Genomic DNA, 16331 nt, shown 5'->3' with positions numbered 1-16331 from the left:
TGAGGCGACCTAAAAGAATATTTTTTAAGTTGGCCCATATTTTTATTCTAAAACTAAATGTGAACATTTGAGGAGATTTACTTTTGCAATTCCTGTTGTAGTGGAACATTTTATTTTCAATTGTGAAAAAAGGTGTGTTTACTCAACTCATTAATGCAAATATACTGAAAAGGTTGCGAAAAGATTACAGAATTAAAGAATAGAACAATAAAGAAGCCTGTAACTTAAAAACATCTGCTTCTATAACTGACTTTCACTTTGATTTTCAAAAATTAAGGTTGTTTTTTTAAGGTGCTTTTATTTATTTATTTCTATGAACAAAGTCAAACAGTGCTTAAAAACAGGCAGAAGGAGACGTATTTATAGATGCAAGGCAGATTTAGTGGTGACTTATTTAAGGCCTCACTGTCCAACCAAATAAGCTTAAAGTTGTCCATCTGGTCGTCATTATTCAAACTACCTGATGCATGCTGAAGTGCTGAACTGCCCTCATACAACTTACAGTGTACACATTCAGCACTCACTCATTTTCCATAAACTGTCTGCTCTCTATGTCAGAAATATGATCTGCATTCTCAGGGCTTTTACATACTCATTTTCTCTCAGGTACAAAGTTCATTGTGCATCATATCAGACATTTGTGTTAATGTTTTTGTTTCTGTTCGGAAACTTTTCTATTTTAAATAAATGGATCAGATTTTCCCGTCAAGATAATCATGGAAATATCAGTTCAAGACTTCCCAACTACAGCATGTTAACCCAACCAGTTTTTATTGTTGTTGTCACATACATTTTTGTGTCCTAAAATAAAGAAAAGGAAATAATTTTATCTTGAAAACAAATGACCCAATCTTGCAATGTTAAAAAAAAAAGTGTTTATTATTGTGCGTTTTTGTGTATAAAAGATTTGTAAACTGTATATAAGCTCCTGTATGTAATAATAGTCAACACATAGTTAACAAACCTCATCACGTCTTCTAATCTGAGACTCCAGGTGTAGCCTGTCAATGCAGTGTCATTTCTACATCTTTCTCTCTGCGGTGGATCCGGTGAATGTGAGAAAAGTGTGCATGAGTGAGTGCATCTAGAAAGATTTATAAGAATCCATCCTTGACCCGTTTGAATACCACGACAGATGGTAAAATGCTTTTTGTATTTCCCTTGTACGTTATGCAAGTATGGAATCATATTCACGTGCTACTTGAATTGTGTATTATACTGTAAAAACATATATCATTCCACTCTGTATAAATGGTTATATGATCTAATAAATGAAAAATGAAATTTTCACTGTTGCTGTTTGATGGTCTGAGGTAAAGGTGCACCCGACAGGCCAACCAAACTGTGACACACCTCACATCCAATGAGTGAGACGTTCATCTCATAATAAATGTAGCTGTTGTAGTACAGATGCTAAGCTAAGGGCAGTGAGGCAAAGATCCAATTCACACAGCCGTATTCTTCTGATGTCACACTCGCTAAAAGCTAAAATGCTGTCATCATGGGCCACTGTGCTTCAGGTTGCAAGTCATAAAATGTAGAGAATCTGACAAATAACAGTTTTTTACCGCTTCCATATTAGGCAGCAACTGCAAAGACTGGATAGTGAAAATCCAAAGGGGCATCGGAGTATAGATCAACATATTTGTTGATTAGCAACCATCTGACAAGCTAATGTTCACAACTTCCTAGCTAATATTAACGTAAGCTAGGAAATGGCCATGAAACGTTAGTAGTGTTTTAATATACAATAAGAAAAGTGTTCATTCTTGGCTAACTGTAAAGTTAGCTTGCAACTTCTTGGATGCTAACTTTTGCTGCCGTCTGTTGTAGATATATAGGTTTATAGGATTTGCATGTTGGAACACATCATATAAGCCTTTTAGCTTCCCACCCAAAAATACATTTAGAGATGCCTCCACCATCCTGACGGCATCCTTCTAAATTATTTCTATAACTTCACATAAAAAAGACACTGAATATAATTTGTAAGACGTACAACATTTTCAATCCAACAAGCCACTCAGAAAGTCAGCTCCCTGCACATGTCAAGTGGCCTGACAGCACCAATCAGATTTGCGGTGTCATGTATCAGGATGTGATCTTCTTTACTTTGACACAAGCCTCTTACAGCGGCAGCATGCATGGCCGGCTGCCATGATCAGTGTGATGCAACAGGAATTTAGTGGATGCCAGAGGATAATAAAGGACGGACTCACCTGTGCTGCTTTTTATAGGCATTTCTGTACACACCTGAGGGTATTGATTCTCAGTACACTACACTGGGGGGTGGCATGAAGTATGTATCCACACACACGCAAATGAATAGCATTTAATTAACCCTTCCTTCTAAGCTTAATTCTTTAAGGACTCAAACAGAAGATGTGTGGTCACAGTAACAATTTAAAGTACTAAAGGAAAGGTGCCACATTGAAATGGAAAGAAAGCTACTAGCAGCCTGTTGCAAGTCCCGCCTCTGATAAGGCAAATGGCCAATCCTAGTTTAGGATTTTGGGGTGGCCAATCAGATTTCAAGGGGGGGCCAGGCCACCCCTCTGGATCCGCCCCTGAACAGGAAGTCATGAGTTACAGTTTAACAAAGCCTACTTTCACTCATCCAGGCTTTCAGGTGTCCTACATGTACTTTCAGGTTTGTGGAGGGTTAATGCAGGAAATGTTTGCTTTTATTTCACAACCTTTGTTATCACAGCAGACTCCAATATTTCACCGTCACCCCTGAAATCATTGCGTAAGATAAAAGACTCCATAACCGTTCATAACAGGTTATTATTGATAATATAATGGAGCTGTTGCAAAGAGTCCCAGTTTCCGACAGGTTGCCCCGCGTCCAGTGTCAAGGTGCAAGGAGGAGCGTCATGCAATTATCTTGTGTTGCATTTACTTGCACTCGGACATTGGAGTTTCACTCTTCTGAATTTCGGACCAGCCTCAAATACATGCATATCTACAGTACGTTTGTTTTGGATGATGTTTAATGTGATCATTCAAAATTGGAGTGGCAGCTGGGGTGGCAAGACGTTTTTCAAGGGTGGCAGCTGCCACCCCATGCCACCCTGGTAGATCTGCCCCTGCTACACTGTACACTGTAGCTGTCTAGTCATTAATAAAATCTACCCTGATGCAGACTTGCAGGTTCTGACAGCAGAGAGGCCAAACTTTAAATGAATTAATTTTTAAAGACATCTGTTTGTTGCTAGTCTGGACCATAGACTGTATTAATATTGGATCACTGTGTAGTCACCCATAGGTTTGTCGACTGTCTTTTGTAAGGCATTGAGATTGTCAATTTGGGTGTAGCCAGGTTTTCTGTAGCCAGAAAGGACCATACTTTGAAAAGAGTGTGGCGCTGGAGAGAAGCAAGGAGTTTGAAGAAACACCAAGTTATCAAAGCTAAACAGTCTGTTCCAGTGGCTAATATATTACCTCGCAAATAAGCTAGGTAAGGAGAAGACTTCCTGAATAATCTGTTAGTACAAAAACATACAGCAAGCCATAGGTCTGATATGTTCATGGGAAAAGAGCATAGAAAAGCCCAAAAAAGCATCATCACCACACCACACCAGTTAGCAGTACCCATCTGTCACTCAAACCACCACATCCCTTCATATTCATAACTTTAAGGTTTAATGATTTTAACTGTGCAGCATGAATAGAGAAATTAACTGGAGACACCAAAGCCGTCTTTCAATACCCGGCTTTAAATGTTCAGTAAGGTTGTAAAATTGGGAATTTTAATATCGGTCCATATAGGGACTCACTTTTGGAGCCAACCTCAAGTGGCCACTTAGAGGAACTGCAGTTTTTGGCATTTTTCCATTGGCTTAATTTCTCAGCTCCAAAACATCTCTCGCTTTCAATTGCCACTGTAGTAATGATGGTCATTTTTATTTATTTGTTTGTTTTTTTGGCCAAGCTCAAGAATAAGAGACAGATCTTTTGACTACCAAAGGCTCTTCATTTTCACCTGTTTCAGTCAGACAAATTCAACAATGTTTGGACCTACAATTGATATGTGTGCACATATATCACTTAAACTATTCAATGGTATGATACTAAACCTGGTTATTTCCAAAATACCATATTTTACATTTGATTTTTTGAAACATTTTATCTAAATTGATATTGATTTTTATTTTTGTGACCACAGCAACATATAAACGTCTCTTGTTTGGCTTTTCTTTATTACCAAAGCAAAATTTTGCAAATTTTTAAGGGTCATCATTTAATTTTCTAATAATTTATTTATTTACATAAGAAATAGAGTCTATTAAAGGAACCGAATCATAGAGTGGACTTAGTGGACATAGAGAGCATCACTACATTTAAGTGTGACTCACTTGCCATCTTTAGCTTGTCAACGACTGTGCTCAAGCGCAGTGAGTGCACAGACTTTGTACATGCAGGTGGAAAGGAAGTTCACTGGACTATTTTATTTATTGATTACTGTAATGATTCAAAGAGGATTTCATACAATATAATAAAAATGCTTCTAAAATATATATCCTTCTCTAGTTTTCGTGCAGCACTAATGAGCAAGATCAGTCACTGGTACTTCCAAAGCAGAAGGTGGCAGTAATGCCGCTATAACAGACAAACAAACAAAAAAAAAAACAGTAGAAGAAGAAGCGGCCGGAAGCATGAAGCTGTCACTTTGGTAACATCAGTCCAACACTGCACTTGAATGGGTCACACCCGGACTGCTGTGCAGATTCATTTCATGTATACTTTATTTAATGATCGCTGTTTAAAATAGCAGCATGGACCCGTCAGTTTCCGAGGGACTGGGTTCTGCCGGTCCAGGCCCAGAACCGTGTCCCAAACCCGAGCTTTCAGCGGCGATGCGGGCTAAGATCGAGCGGAATCGGCAGCGAGCGTTGATGCTCCGGCAAGCCCGACTAGCGAGCCGTCCTTTGTCCGCTGTGGAGGGAGCGACCTCGGCTAAAGTGTCCAAGACCATCGACTCCGGAGCCGGCTTCTTCATCGAGGAGGAGGAGGACGGAGAGGAGGAGCAGAGGACCAGGAAAGTTGTGCATCAGCCAGGTATGTGTGTCTGTTTGTGTCTTCGTGTGTTTGTTTTATGACTCGAGTGTGTTTATGCATGTCTGTTTACATGTGTGTGTTTTGTTTGCAGCTCCAGTGATTGAGCCGGACTACCTGGTGTGCGATGAATGTCAAAAACCATTCATGGACTCATATCTCAGCAACAGCTTTGACCTGTGTGTCTGTGACAAGTGCAGGTACACAAACACACCTTTATTATTAATTGTTTGTATTATTTTGTGAGTGCACCCTTTTTAAACAAGCGAAATTGTTGCAAGTATGGTACCATTCATAGGTTCATAGTTACCATATGTTTAATCTGTGTTATCCTATTCTAATACTGGAATCCAATGTCTGCAATTATGCTTTTATGATTTTTTCTTAGATTTAATTTATTTGTTGTGTTGTTTGTATTGTGTTATTTGTTCAAGTGACCCATGCTGGTGTTTCTATCTCTTCTTTTTACCGAGCAAGTAGCCTACACTGCAATATGTTGTACCATTCAGAGAGGGTATAATATGGATTTGGCTGGATCTCAAACATAATGCAAATTGAGATTCCTATTAAGCTGAGCCTCTTCCTCCCTTAGAGACAATGACGAGAAACATAAGCTGATCTCCAGAACTGAGGCCAAGCAGAACTACCTGCTGAAGGACTGTGACCTGGACAAGAGAGAGCCTCCGCTCAGGTTCACGCTGAAGAAGAACCCTCACAACCCGCGCTGGGGAGACATGAAGCTCTACTTAAAAGTACAGGTAGAGTGTGGAGGACAGGGGGTGTGACACATGTTTAGGACAGTGGGGTTAACTCTGGGGATACATTACACACTTAGAAAATATTGACTACTATTGATGGTTATGATTTAGATGCTAGTTTATTTTTCAACAACTCTTACGACTGAAGCCCTAAAACAGAGTCCCAAACATTTTGTTCCCTAACACAGGTGGAGAAGAGATGTATGGAGGTGTGGGGTTCGGAGGAGGCTCTAGAGGAGGCCAAAGAGACAAGGGAGGAGAACAAAGAGGTGCAGAAGCAAAAACGCTTCAATAAGAAGGTCAAAGGTCAGTCTGTATCCTGAGCCAAACAAGATCAAAGTCAGCTCCATCATCTATCATGTAAACATTAACATGTCGGCTCAATCATTCCTAATGTTTCATATCTCTGTCCGTGTGTCAGAGCTGCGCAGGGTGGTGAGGAGCAGCATGTGGACCAAAGACACAAGCGTTCACCAACATCAGTACGGACCAGAGGAGGTGGTGGATCCAGAGGAGGACCTCTACAAGAAAACCTGCACCACCTGCGGACATGAACTCACCTACGAGAAGATGTAGACTCACACACACACTGACTGTTACAGGTTCAGTCTGCAGGGAAACCACATACCTCACAAACGCTTTTCTCTCTGCAGTTATATTAATTTTTTCTGTTCTGGTATTTTTGTGTTTTTCTAACTCATTAATAAAACACTTGATCACACACAAGGGGCCAGAATAACTATTCTGCCTGACACATTATATTCCTCAGGAGTAATTTCTACGAAAAACGACTGTTATTGACCTCAGTGTGACTCTGTCTAATTTTAGCATTAACATATTGCCTTTCCGGTCCACTGCCAATTGCTACACTCCCTGTTTCTTTTACAGATTCCCTCTTGCGATGGGCAAACCAGGGAAGGCACATTAAAACTTGAAAGTACTGTCTTGTGTAACAAATGTGAATTTCGGGAACCATTTCTAACCGGAACAGAAATATTCACAATGAATGAGTCTCTGCTGCCTCTTAAGAAAATAGAGGAACTTTGAGTGGGAGGGATTCAATTTTTATAGATTATAGATTTCTTTTTTCTGGCCTGGGGGCACTGAATCTAAATATCCACCCGCACAGTGATGTGTTCACTGTCACCATATCAAGCCTCAATGTTGAAGTTTATTCCTCATCATCTTTGTGGCTTATTGTTATAAGGAAGGCGTACAAATGTATAGACCGTCTGGACTGAAAATGCTGGGAAATAGTTCAGACATCCGTTGATTTCAGATTGTTTCTGTGAACTAAAGTTTGAACTCTTTGATGTCAGCTGTGAGGAGACAAGCTGTCATTGTCCACATCTTCACTTGGTATTGATAAACGACTGGTGCTAAAGACTTATTTTTATCTCTTCTGAAGAGACTGTAATGAGAATTAATCATGTTTGTAAGATGAATTATGTTAAAAGTTCCTCTGTCAACAAATGTTTTAAGCTTTGTCTCCTTTTTTTCATCTAGTAAGCTATTTAGGGGCAGTGTAGGTAACATACATTCTCTGGCTTGCAGTATTCAGAAGGCTTTGGTGTGTCATGTAAAGAAGAAAAATGCAAGCCTGTACTATCATTTATACAGAAATAATATATTGGAATATCAGTGGATTTTTCTATAACTTGTGGTTGGACACACTGGTATTGGTATTAGTTTGTTTATTGTAATTATTTTCCCAGAAACCATGTGTCTTTACATCAAATAGAAACATTCACAACGTTTTCCCTCTGATAATTATAAGTGGCAAAAAGAACATAAAAGCTTATGACTTCACATTTCTTGATAATCAGCCCTATATTGTACATTACTTGTGATAGTTCATCGATTTCCCTATTGAACAAGGCAGTAAGTGGTAATATAGTCCCTCTCCTTAGCAGCTAGTGGACTTTATGGTGAGCTTATTTCATCCACTGCTTCCTACAGGGGTCAAGAATAAACTTTAAATCTCCCCCCAAAAACATATTTTAATTAATTCAGGACAGTAAGCCCTAAAAAAAAAATCAAACTGGGAAAGACACTTTGAGCTTTTAAAGATCGACAGCCTGACAGTTGAGACTGCTGTAAACTCCAGCCGTCTCCAGTTTGTACACAACATCACAGTGTAAATCATTCTCTCCTGACATGTCCACAGACACAATATTAAACATCTCATATGGAGGAATCAGCACTTCATCCTCGTCTGAGTCAAAGTCTGAGTAGGACTTGAGATATGCTCCGAAACACGTGTGGATCTCAAAGCAGGTCCTCCGTCCAAACTGCCTCAGGTCCTTGTTGAGGGAGCTGGAGGCGAACGAGCCGAAGCGAACGGTTTGTCCAGATTCACCGCTGAAGAGCAGCTTACTTCTGCGGTAGGAGGTGTAGCAGCTTCTCTGGTTGAGTTTGAGGAGCCGGATGGCGTCTGAAAGCAGGAAGTGGAGGGCGTGGAATTCAAAGGAGGTCTTATAGGAAGCTTTCCCCTTGCGTAGTGCTCGGTTCAAGTCATCGTATGACCCCGCTGTGTACGCACACAGGGCCCTGAAGTGGTTCAAGGACAGCGAGTCATAGACGTCCTTATTCTTCATGGCCTTCAGGGCACAGAGTGTTGTGTACGTGGAGTGCAGACCCTCCCTGGTGCTCCTCGGGAGGTAGTGACGCTTCACTTTGATCAGCATCTTCTGGGAGCAGCCGTAGTACATGTCGTCTACAGAGTCAGGAAACAAGCTCAGAGGGATCCTGATGAGCAGGGACAGAGCTGACGAGATACCAGGTGCCTTCAGGGAGGAGTTTGTGGATTTCTGTGCGGCGGCCTGGATGGAGATGTTCTGGACACTTGGAGGATGTTCAGGTGCTGAAGATGGTGTCATTGTAGCCTTCAGTGGAGATGTCATCGCAACATCAGAGGTTTTCAAAACAGCTTTTATGGTTTCCTGTTCAGGCAACTGTGGGAAAAAGAGAGCTTATCATCATAATTGTAATCACCAAATCAATTTTAACAATAAAGCGGTTTGAATGGTGTTCATTCAAAATCTACGAAATGTGCAAACACAAAATTAAACAAAAATACTGTTTAACAATCTTGTCCTCTCAGATTGAGACTGCAGCTACTGTTGAGGACTCTAAGATAATTTTGTCTGAAACTGGTTTAGGAGAGTTTTCAGCTTTATCTTTGGAGTAATTTCAACAATAAAATGGAAACAAATGTTAAACGGACTGTACTTGTATCAGGCTTTTCTAATCTCCTGACCACTCAAAGCTGCTTTTACACTACACGTCACATTCACCCATTCACACACTGATGGCAAAGGCCAAAGTGCCATTCTCCAATCAGATCTATTCCCATTCATATCCGAAGGCCATGCAACCGAAAGCAATTTGGGGATAGAGAACGACCGACTGGTTGACAACATATACGGTTCATTTCAACTATTTTTAGGCATTTTATCCCCTCATATAGAGATTCAGTATTTCAGAGGCAGTCTGTACGTAGGCAGCTTTAAAAGATACACTTTAGAAATGTACTAACGCAGAACTTACAGAAGGAAGAAGAGACCAAGATGTCCTGACCTTTTCCCTAATAATGGTTTCAAGCTTTAAAAATGCTTAAACTGAGGGCACTAACTAAGCCTTCTGTTCAGAGATGCAAAAAAAACCTTTAAAACGTTTACAAGCTTTGTAGAACTCCAGATGAGAAAGAACCTTAATGTAAATTTGTGTATTCAGTGGAGAACTAAATCTTAATCTACATCTAGATGTTAGTCTTAAAAATGAATATTACAACAACGGGCTGGTTAACTACTAACTAAATACTTTTCTTATCTGATTGTGAAAAGGGGCCTAGACTCCCCATCTGAAATTTTGCAAAGCTCCAGTCATCAATTACAGATCATTCGGCTCTCATGCCTTTGGTATAAGATAAGATATACTTTGATTGATATTGATTGTACCCGTATATGTTATTCAATCAGTTAATACGGTTCAGATGATGCTCTGCATGTTTTCTTACCATCTTTGCGTTCAGAGGTCTTATCCTTACACAGAGGCAGCAGAGGACAAATAACACCAACATACTGTCCTTCAACATGATTTAATATACCTAAAAAGAAAAACAATGACAAAACACATTTACAGTATACAAATTTAAACAGGATACAAAGTATAATAACGAATCTGTTGTATCTTACCAGGTAACGGTGCAGCAGAGCAGGTGCCGTTATGTCAGTCTGTCAGGTCTTTGGTCTGTGTAGCGCCCGTCACCCTTTTATTTCAGAGCTGCTGGAGGGATTATACAGAGTCAGGGTGGGGTCGAAACGAAACCTCCGCTCTTGTAGGTTAAGGATTTCCAGGAATCCAAGATTATTTTAAGGGCGGCTGACAAGACAAGTCCATTTCCACAACTTCAAAAGATGCAAGTTTTTTTATGTAATTTCCAAATTACATAAAAAGATTCCCTCACTTTAACTGGTATTCGCCCATGAAGATAAATTTGGTTCAGTTTGCCCAGGTTTTTGCAACACCCATGTGAAAATACTCAAGTTGTAGAAATTAAAACAGCTGACAGTGCATTCAGAGTAATGAAGGGATAATGCTACTGTAATGACGTTGCTTTGAATGTTTTCACCTTAATGCTGTGACCACTGGACACTTAATACAGTTTACCTCCATTTTATAGGCAAAAACATATACAATCGGTAGGGCTTGATGACAGCTGATAAACAAATCAGACTTCACCATCAGACATGAAAGTAGTCAACCAGACGTGATCGATCTATTGTCATGCCTTTATTTTATAATTTATTAGATATAGATTTATGAATCTGTAAAATAAGGAAAGGTTTTTAATATGTACATTAAACATTTTGGGGAAGAAGCAAAAAAGCATGTGTAGTCATTAATATAAACTAATGAGGAAGTGAGTTCTGCATTTTAAGAAAGGAAGTCAAAATTCTAAACTAAATTTAGATGACAGAAACCCACTGTGGTGAAATATGCGACTGACCCAGTGAGAGTCAGTGTGGGAAGTCTTTGACCGCTAGCTTAACTTTCCTTTTTCCTTAGTCATTGCTCACAAACTTAAGGTAAGCACTTTAACATTACCACCAATAGTGGACTACTGAAGTTAGATTCACATCTTTCTGTACGTGTGTATTTTTCTTAAATCTTTAACAAGCACCGTTAATTTTGTCTTAATATAAAATCTCAAAGTTTGAAAAAATTAATTTCAACTAAAAATTAACTTTTCAATTAGTTCAGTGTAGTCATCTTTGATTTCTGTTACACTACCAAGTTCATTGTGAACCAGCAGAGCACATTACCAATCTTAGCTTTTGCCACTCTAACCTTATACCAAGTTACATTTTGGACTCATGAGCATTAATAATGCAACCAGAGTTAGTAATAGCAATTTAACAATGTCAGACCACTACCCATCTCCAATGTAGAAACATTAAATACACCAGTAACAGTAAATTTACTATATCAAAACTTTATTCATTTACTTTTTACATGAATTCATGAAACACACAACAGTAAAGTTGAGTTTAAAATTCAAAGGTTCTCTGAACATCAGAGCTCTTAAACACAAAAGCGTCCTCTGTTGAGTCGACCTTGACGGACTCGACCTCGCTCTAGGAGAGAGGAAAAACAAAAGCAATTGTTAACAACAAATATGCCGACTTTCAAGTGGAAACAATTCAGCTGCTCTTCAAGCCATTAAACCTAAAATTAACAATGTAGGTGAACGGCCAAGCAGTCGGTCACTTACATCACAGAAGTACTTCTCTATGAGGGTATGAGCAGCCCGGTACACCATCTCATTTTCATGGTTCTGAAGCATCTCGATGCGGTCCAGTCCTCCCAGCTCCTCCACCAGCAGGCTCAGTTTTTCTGTTTCACCGAGCTTATCTGCTGCCTGTAAAGTCATATTAAGCAACTGAAACCATCTGATCACCCACCCATTTTACGCCCTCAAGCCACAACATGTAGAATAAGATTAACATGCTATGAAAGGTTTTGCCCTGCTCACCATGAAGATATTGTTAATGGCATCCAGTATGACCAGAATGACTTTAGCGTCTTTGACCTGCAGCAGGTTGATGATCGCCTCCAGGGCTCCACTCTGAACCAGATGGACCACCTGCTCCACAGTGCCCCCACTGGTGAAGTTTGTCACTGCCCACACCGCCTCCCTTTGGGTCTTAAAGTCTCCCTAAGATTGATCACATATCAGAATCTGTGTTTAGTGCCAAGTAGGTTTACACATGCAAGGCATTTGTTTGTGATTTTGGTGCAGAACAAAAAACAGAACTAGAATAAAATTAAGTACAAAAAATTGTATTAACAAACAAAGCACACCAACACTTTTAGATGCTTTGAACTTTAAAAGTTCACTGAATCTAAAAACCAAACTTTTTATAATGTCAGCGAATGAAGCTTCAAAGATGAAGTGTTCCTTAGGTGTTCTTAAGCCTAACATTTAAAGACCAAGTCAGCTCAAATACAATTTCAAAGGAGAGTTTTGGCCATTAATCTTTAACGTTTAATGTGCATGTTTTTTTACAGGAGAGTGATTTGTCCAAATTTCTTATCTTACTAAGTCTGCCAGACAATGTTTAACAAAGCTAAATGTTTAATCCATTTTTAATTATGTTGTGTAGGGAAAAAAAAAACGCAGTTTGTTTTAACCCATTTGAAGGATGCAGAGGGACATTTAGAGGCTTTATGTAGTTAAAATAAAGTCAGATAAGGAGTATTCTAAATTTTCCTGTCCCTAGTCCCTGCATTATAAATGTAGAACAGACATTTAGACTTTTATAAAAAAGGACAAGCACAGGTGTCGATAGCTTTTATATTCAGGCATCCCAGGACACAAGAGTTGGCAAATATGCACATTAGTAGCACCTTTAAACTGAAAGTACTTTGCCATTTACAATCTTGTGTCTTAACGATGCATGTCCAAATGACTTTGGTGAAATGAGCCGATACAGACAATACTGGTTACAAAGTAACTTCAAAGCCTAGCTACCTTTATTGATTTACTCACATTTCTGAGCTGTTCTACCAGAGGCGGGAGCAGGCCGCAGGTGATCAGCTGTTGGATTTGCTTACAGGGTCCTGCAGCGATGTTGGACAGTGCCCACGCTGCCTCCTTCTGCACGCTGGCCTTCTGGTGCCTCATCAGCTGAGGCAGGATGTTTAAGACGCCAGCATCGACCGCCACCTGAGTCTGCAGGTCTGAGCCACTCACTATGTTCCCGATTGACCGGAGAGCTGGGGTCTGCAGGTTTGGACAGGTAAAAACTTTGAACACCTCACTACAGAATGTTTAAAGTAAGTAAATGGTGTGTTTAAGAAGACCTGGAGGCTTAAATGAAAAAAACAAACAAAAACACCTTACCATGACGCTGAGCTCGTCGTGGCCCATGAGCTCCACCAGCCGAGGGACGATGCCAGTTTTCACCACGACATCAATACGCTCGTTCTCACCGTCCGACAGGTAGGAGATTGCCCAGCATGCATCAGACAGGATGTCTTTATCACTGAGGTGAAGCAGCTGGATCAGAGAGGGAAGCACCTGAGGGAACAGTTACAGCACTTAAGTCATCATGTTGGTGTTATGATATCCTTAGGCTCAGATACCACTTAAACACATTGTTATGGAGCTGTGATTCCACTAACCTGCATGACAGCAGACAAAGGGGGACACGGGTTCTTATTTCGACACAAGTTTGATAACGTCCATGTGAGGTTACGCAGGTAGCCAACCTGGAGAGAGAAAATATTATGGCTAAAGAGGACTACACGTCAGCAAAATTTAGGCCAGCAGCTCAGAAAATATTTTTAAAAAAAAAGGAAATCCAATTTTACACAGCACAGTCAGTGGTCTAAAGCCTCGTTTTGGGGGGCCTCTAAGAAATCAGATATGGACAAAACTGGAAATTGTGTCCTCATTGCAGCTTTAGGCTCTTGCATGAGGCTACATTAAACAATAATGCCTTAACATGTTCTGAATATACTGATGCCTCTACAACATTTAAAACCAAACTATCAGTGAGAAGATTGACCATTATAGCAATTTTTAATGTATGACAATGCAACCAAGAAGTCTGTGTCAGACGAGGTAGTTAACTGCACGCTGCCAAAAAAAGGCCCTCTACATTTTCACCCCGCAAAATAATCTGACCTTTTACTGTTAAAGAAACAGGATTCATTTTTTGTCAGAAAACTATGCATGTACAGGACAAGCAAAGAGATAAGCCCACAGGGCTCACCAAGAGCGACACAAAAATGAAAGTTCCTCGTTGTGGCCTTAATTAAAACAAGATTTATAAAGCAGTCTGTTAAAGGCCGTTTGCCCAGGACTCAAACTTTAGTTGACCAACAAGTGAAATTGAAAACATACTTCGGATGCACATTTTGAACTGGTCTTGTTAACTTTGACTTACTGGTGTGTCTGGGCAGATGCGGGCCAGTAAGGCTGGGATAACATTACACTCAATGAGGATGTCTCGAGAAGCGGAACCATCACCTGTAGAGCAGAGATTTTGTTTTAGGACAACAAGCCAAAGACTGAGTTTATACCACTACTAGATTTCCATTACTGCACGGAGCCCAAAATGTACAGTTCAAAACAGCACACAATGTAGTTAGCCTTTCAAAGATGTGACCCTCAGTCAGTTTTTAGCTTCACTACTGAGAGTGTTACTGGTCCATTAAGCTTGTAATTAGTCTTGTCCTTAGGTAAGATTGAGATTCTCTGAAACCTTTGATTTCAGATAAGTTCCGATTGAATTAGACATTATAAACGTGCAGGCTAATCAAACAAAACATTTTACCTGCAATGTTTCCAAGAGCCCACACAGCCTGTTCACTGATGTGCAACATGGGTGAGGCCAGCAGGGAGATGAAAGCTGGCACAGCGCCGTGTTCCACCACCTGAGACAGAAACGCACAGGTTTGTTTAACCTTTAATCTACACCTTTAGTAAAATAACTGAAATTCAGTTCAATTTAGTTTTTAAAAAAAGTCAAATTTAACATTATGCTTAAATGTTTAGCATTTTGTTCCTACCTGTTGAGTGTGCCAGGATGTTCCAGAAGCAATGTTTGTGAGAGCCCAGGCTGCTTCAAACTGCAGCGTGGGCTCATCATCCATACACAGGAAGGACACGAAGCGGGACAGCAGACCTGCGTCTATGATCTCCTTCAGAGGAGGGTTACGCTCCTGAGACAGCAGCTTCCTGAGGGACAGGTGGAGGAAATGTAGGCCTACATTTTACTCCAGTTTTTCCTATGTCAATTACTTTTGATGGATTAACCTTGGAAAGATTGTAAATTATCCCAGTCTCATGCTGTAATGTGAGCAAATTTTGAAGAAAAAAAAAAAAAGCAGTTACAATTTCAAGACAAAAGGTGTAAACCTCACAATTCAGTGAAGAGGGCAGTAAAATGTAGTTATTTCTGCTTTATACACGCTTAAAAAAAGGCAGGGCCTATAGGGGGGCCACTTAAGTTCTGTTGAACATCTCCTAGTTTGACCAGTTCATCATTTCGGTACCAAATGGATATACAGCAATTGCAGCTTTGATGTCTCACCTAGCTGCCTGACAGCCTCTGGTTTGGGACTCCCTGCTATCGCTGTTCACTTCCTTGATAATGTCCTCAATGGAGAAGACGTTCACCTAAACGATACACAGGACGTGAGAAGATGCATGTTAATATATTAAATGGTTGAGTTACTGTGAACTGACCGCGTCGTTGCTGAGGTAGTCCGGAGAGAGGGCCTCCTCGTCCGGTAGAGACGACAGCGTCACATTTCTTCTCTTCATGAAGCTCTCATTCTTGTGAGCTTTACGCAGCTCCACGCACTCAGTGATCCTTTTCTCTCGAAGTTTCTGCATGAGGTCAAGATACAGTGTCGGTAAATTAATTCACACCCATGACCGCAAGAAAAAAAGAACTAACACACTTACTGCTGGGTCTTTGCCCTTGTTCTTGAATTTGCCGAGCCGCTCGTCAGTAACATTTTTGGTGGGCATGGTGGACTCTTCCTCTCTGCTTCACTGTCAAGATGGAAACTCAACGAGTCGCTCCTCAGGGACGCTATAAAGTGGAGAGCCTCCACAGGTGAATCTAATTGCTGTGATTGCCGTAACGCCCCTGTTTGTGTGATCACGCGCAACTGTGCGCGTTTCAATCAAATAATACAATACAATACAAATACTACTTTCAACACAACCTATGTGTCAGTAATATTTATTTTATTATTCTATTTATCTTTATATACTTAAATTATGTAATAATAGTATCAATAATAATAATAATAATAATAATAATAATAATAATGATATAGCAGTCTGGCGGATATTAATAATTAGTATTAATTGCTAATATCCACAAATAAGTAACAAACTCTTAAAAGGTCAGTGTGCCTTAGAGGAAATAAAGTACAAAATGCACACTAACAGTCATGACGTGTCTTGGACAGTAGATGGCAGCACAAAAC

At 40.1% G+C, this 16331-nt stretch overlaps 3 protein-coding genes across 3 annotated transcripts; 1 reads left to right on the top strand and 2 right to left on the bottom strand.

Annotated features, from left to right (window-relative positions):
- Positions 1 to 4686: 4686 nt before the first annotated feature.
- xpa (xeroderma pigmentosum, complementation group A) lies at positions 4687 to 7250 on the top strand. Its single transcript, XM_069666483.1, has 5 exons — positions 4687 to 5061; positions 5153 to 5258; positions 5651 to 5816; positions 6005 to 6122; positions 6238 to 7250. The coding sequence occupies exons 1-5, from the start codon at positions 4779 to 4781 to the stop codon at positions 6390 to 6392; spliced, it is 828 nt and encodes a 275-aa protein (XP_069522584.1). The 5' UTR covers positions 4687 to 4778; the 3' UTR covers positions 6393 to 7250.
- A 629-nt stretch (positions 7251 to 7879) lies between these two features.
- LOC138594354 (NAD(P)(+)--arginine ADP-ribosyltransferase 2-like) lies at positions 7880 to 8695 on the bottom strand. Its single transcript, XM_069665422.1, has one exon. The coding sequence runs from the start codon at positions 8693 to 8695 to the stop codon at positions 7880 to 7882; it is 816 nt and encodes a 271-aa protein (XP_069521523.1).
- A 2673-nt stretch (positions 8696 to 11368) lies between these two features.
- Positions 11369 to 15864, bottom strand: kpna7 (karyopherin alpha 7 (importin alpha 8)). Its single transcript, XM_069665684.1, has 12 exons — positions 15799 to 15864; positions 15577 to 15720; positions 15422 to 15507; positions 14898 to 15066; positions 14663 to 14762; positions 14273 to 14355; positions 13506 to 13592; positions 13225 to 13401; positions 12871 to 13104; positions 11875 to 12036; positions 11593 to 11760; positions 11369 to 11455 (listed from the first exon to the last, which is right to left on the bottom strand). The coding sequence occupies exons 1-12, from the start codon at positions 15862 to 15864 to the stop codon at positions 11369 to 11371; spliced, it is 1563 nt and encodes a 520-aa protein (XP_069521785.1).
- Between the last annotated feature and the right edge of the window lie 467 nt (positions 15865 to 16331).

Source organism: Semicossyphus pulcher, unplaced genomic scaffold (genome assembly GCF_022749685.1).
Source record: "Semicossyphus pulcher isolate SPU_LCO1_2020_fin unplaced genomic scaffold, fSemPul1.0.p SCAF_17, whole genome shotgun sequence".
NCBI classification, from domain to species: Eukaryota; Metazoa; Chordata; class Actinopteri; order Labriformes; family Labridae; genus Semicossyphus; species Semicossyphus pulcher.
This window is presented reverse-complemented; position numbering and strand designations above follow the sequence as displayed.

Bases quoted from the DNA above. Each gene is read 5' to 3' on its own strand.
- xpa (XM_069666483.1), top strand. From the start codon at position 4,779: ATGGACCCGTCAGTTTCCGAGGGACTGGGTTCTGCCGGTCCAGGCCCA. The intron at 5,259-5,650 runs GTACACAAACAC...TTCCTCCCTTAG, and splicing joins TGTGTCTGTGACAAGTGCAG to AGACAATGACGAGAAACATA. The intron at 6,123-6,237 runs GTCAGTCTGTAT...TCCGTGTGTCAG, and splicing joins CTTCAATAAGAAGGTCAAAG to AGCTGCGCAGGGTGGTGAGG.
- kpna7 (XM_069665684.1), bottom strand. From the start codon at position 15,864: ATGCCCACCAAAAATGTTACTGACGAGCGGCTCGGCAAATTCAAGAAC. The intron at 14,763-14,897 runs GTAGGAACAAAA...TTTCTGTCTCAG, and splicing joins CATCCTGGCACACTCAACAG to GTGGTGGAACACGGCGCTGT. The intron at 13,593-14,272 runs GTAAGTCAAAGT...TTCTCTCTCCAG, and splicing joins GCATCTGCCCAGACACACCA to GTTGGCTACCTGCGTAACCT.
- LOC138594354 (XM_069665422.1), bottom strand. From the start codon at position 8,695: ATGACACCATCTTCAGCACCTGAACATCCTCCAAGTGTCCAGAACATC.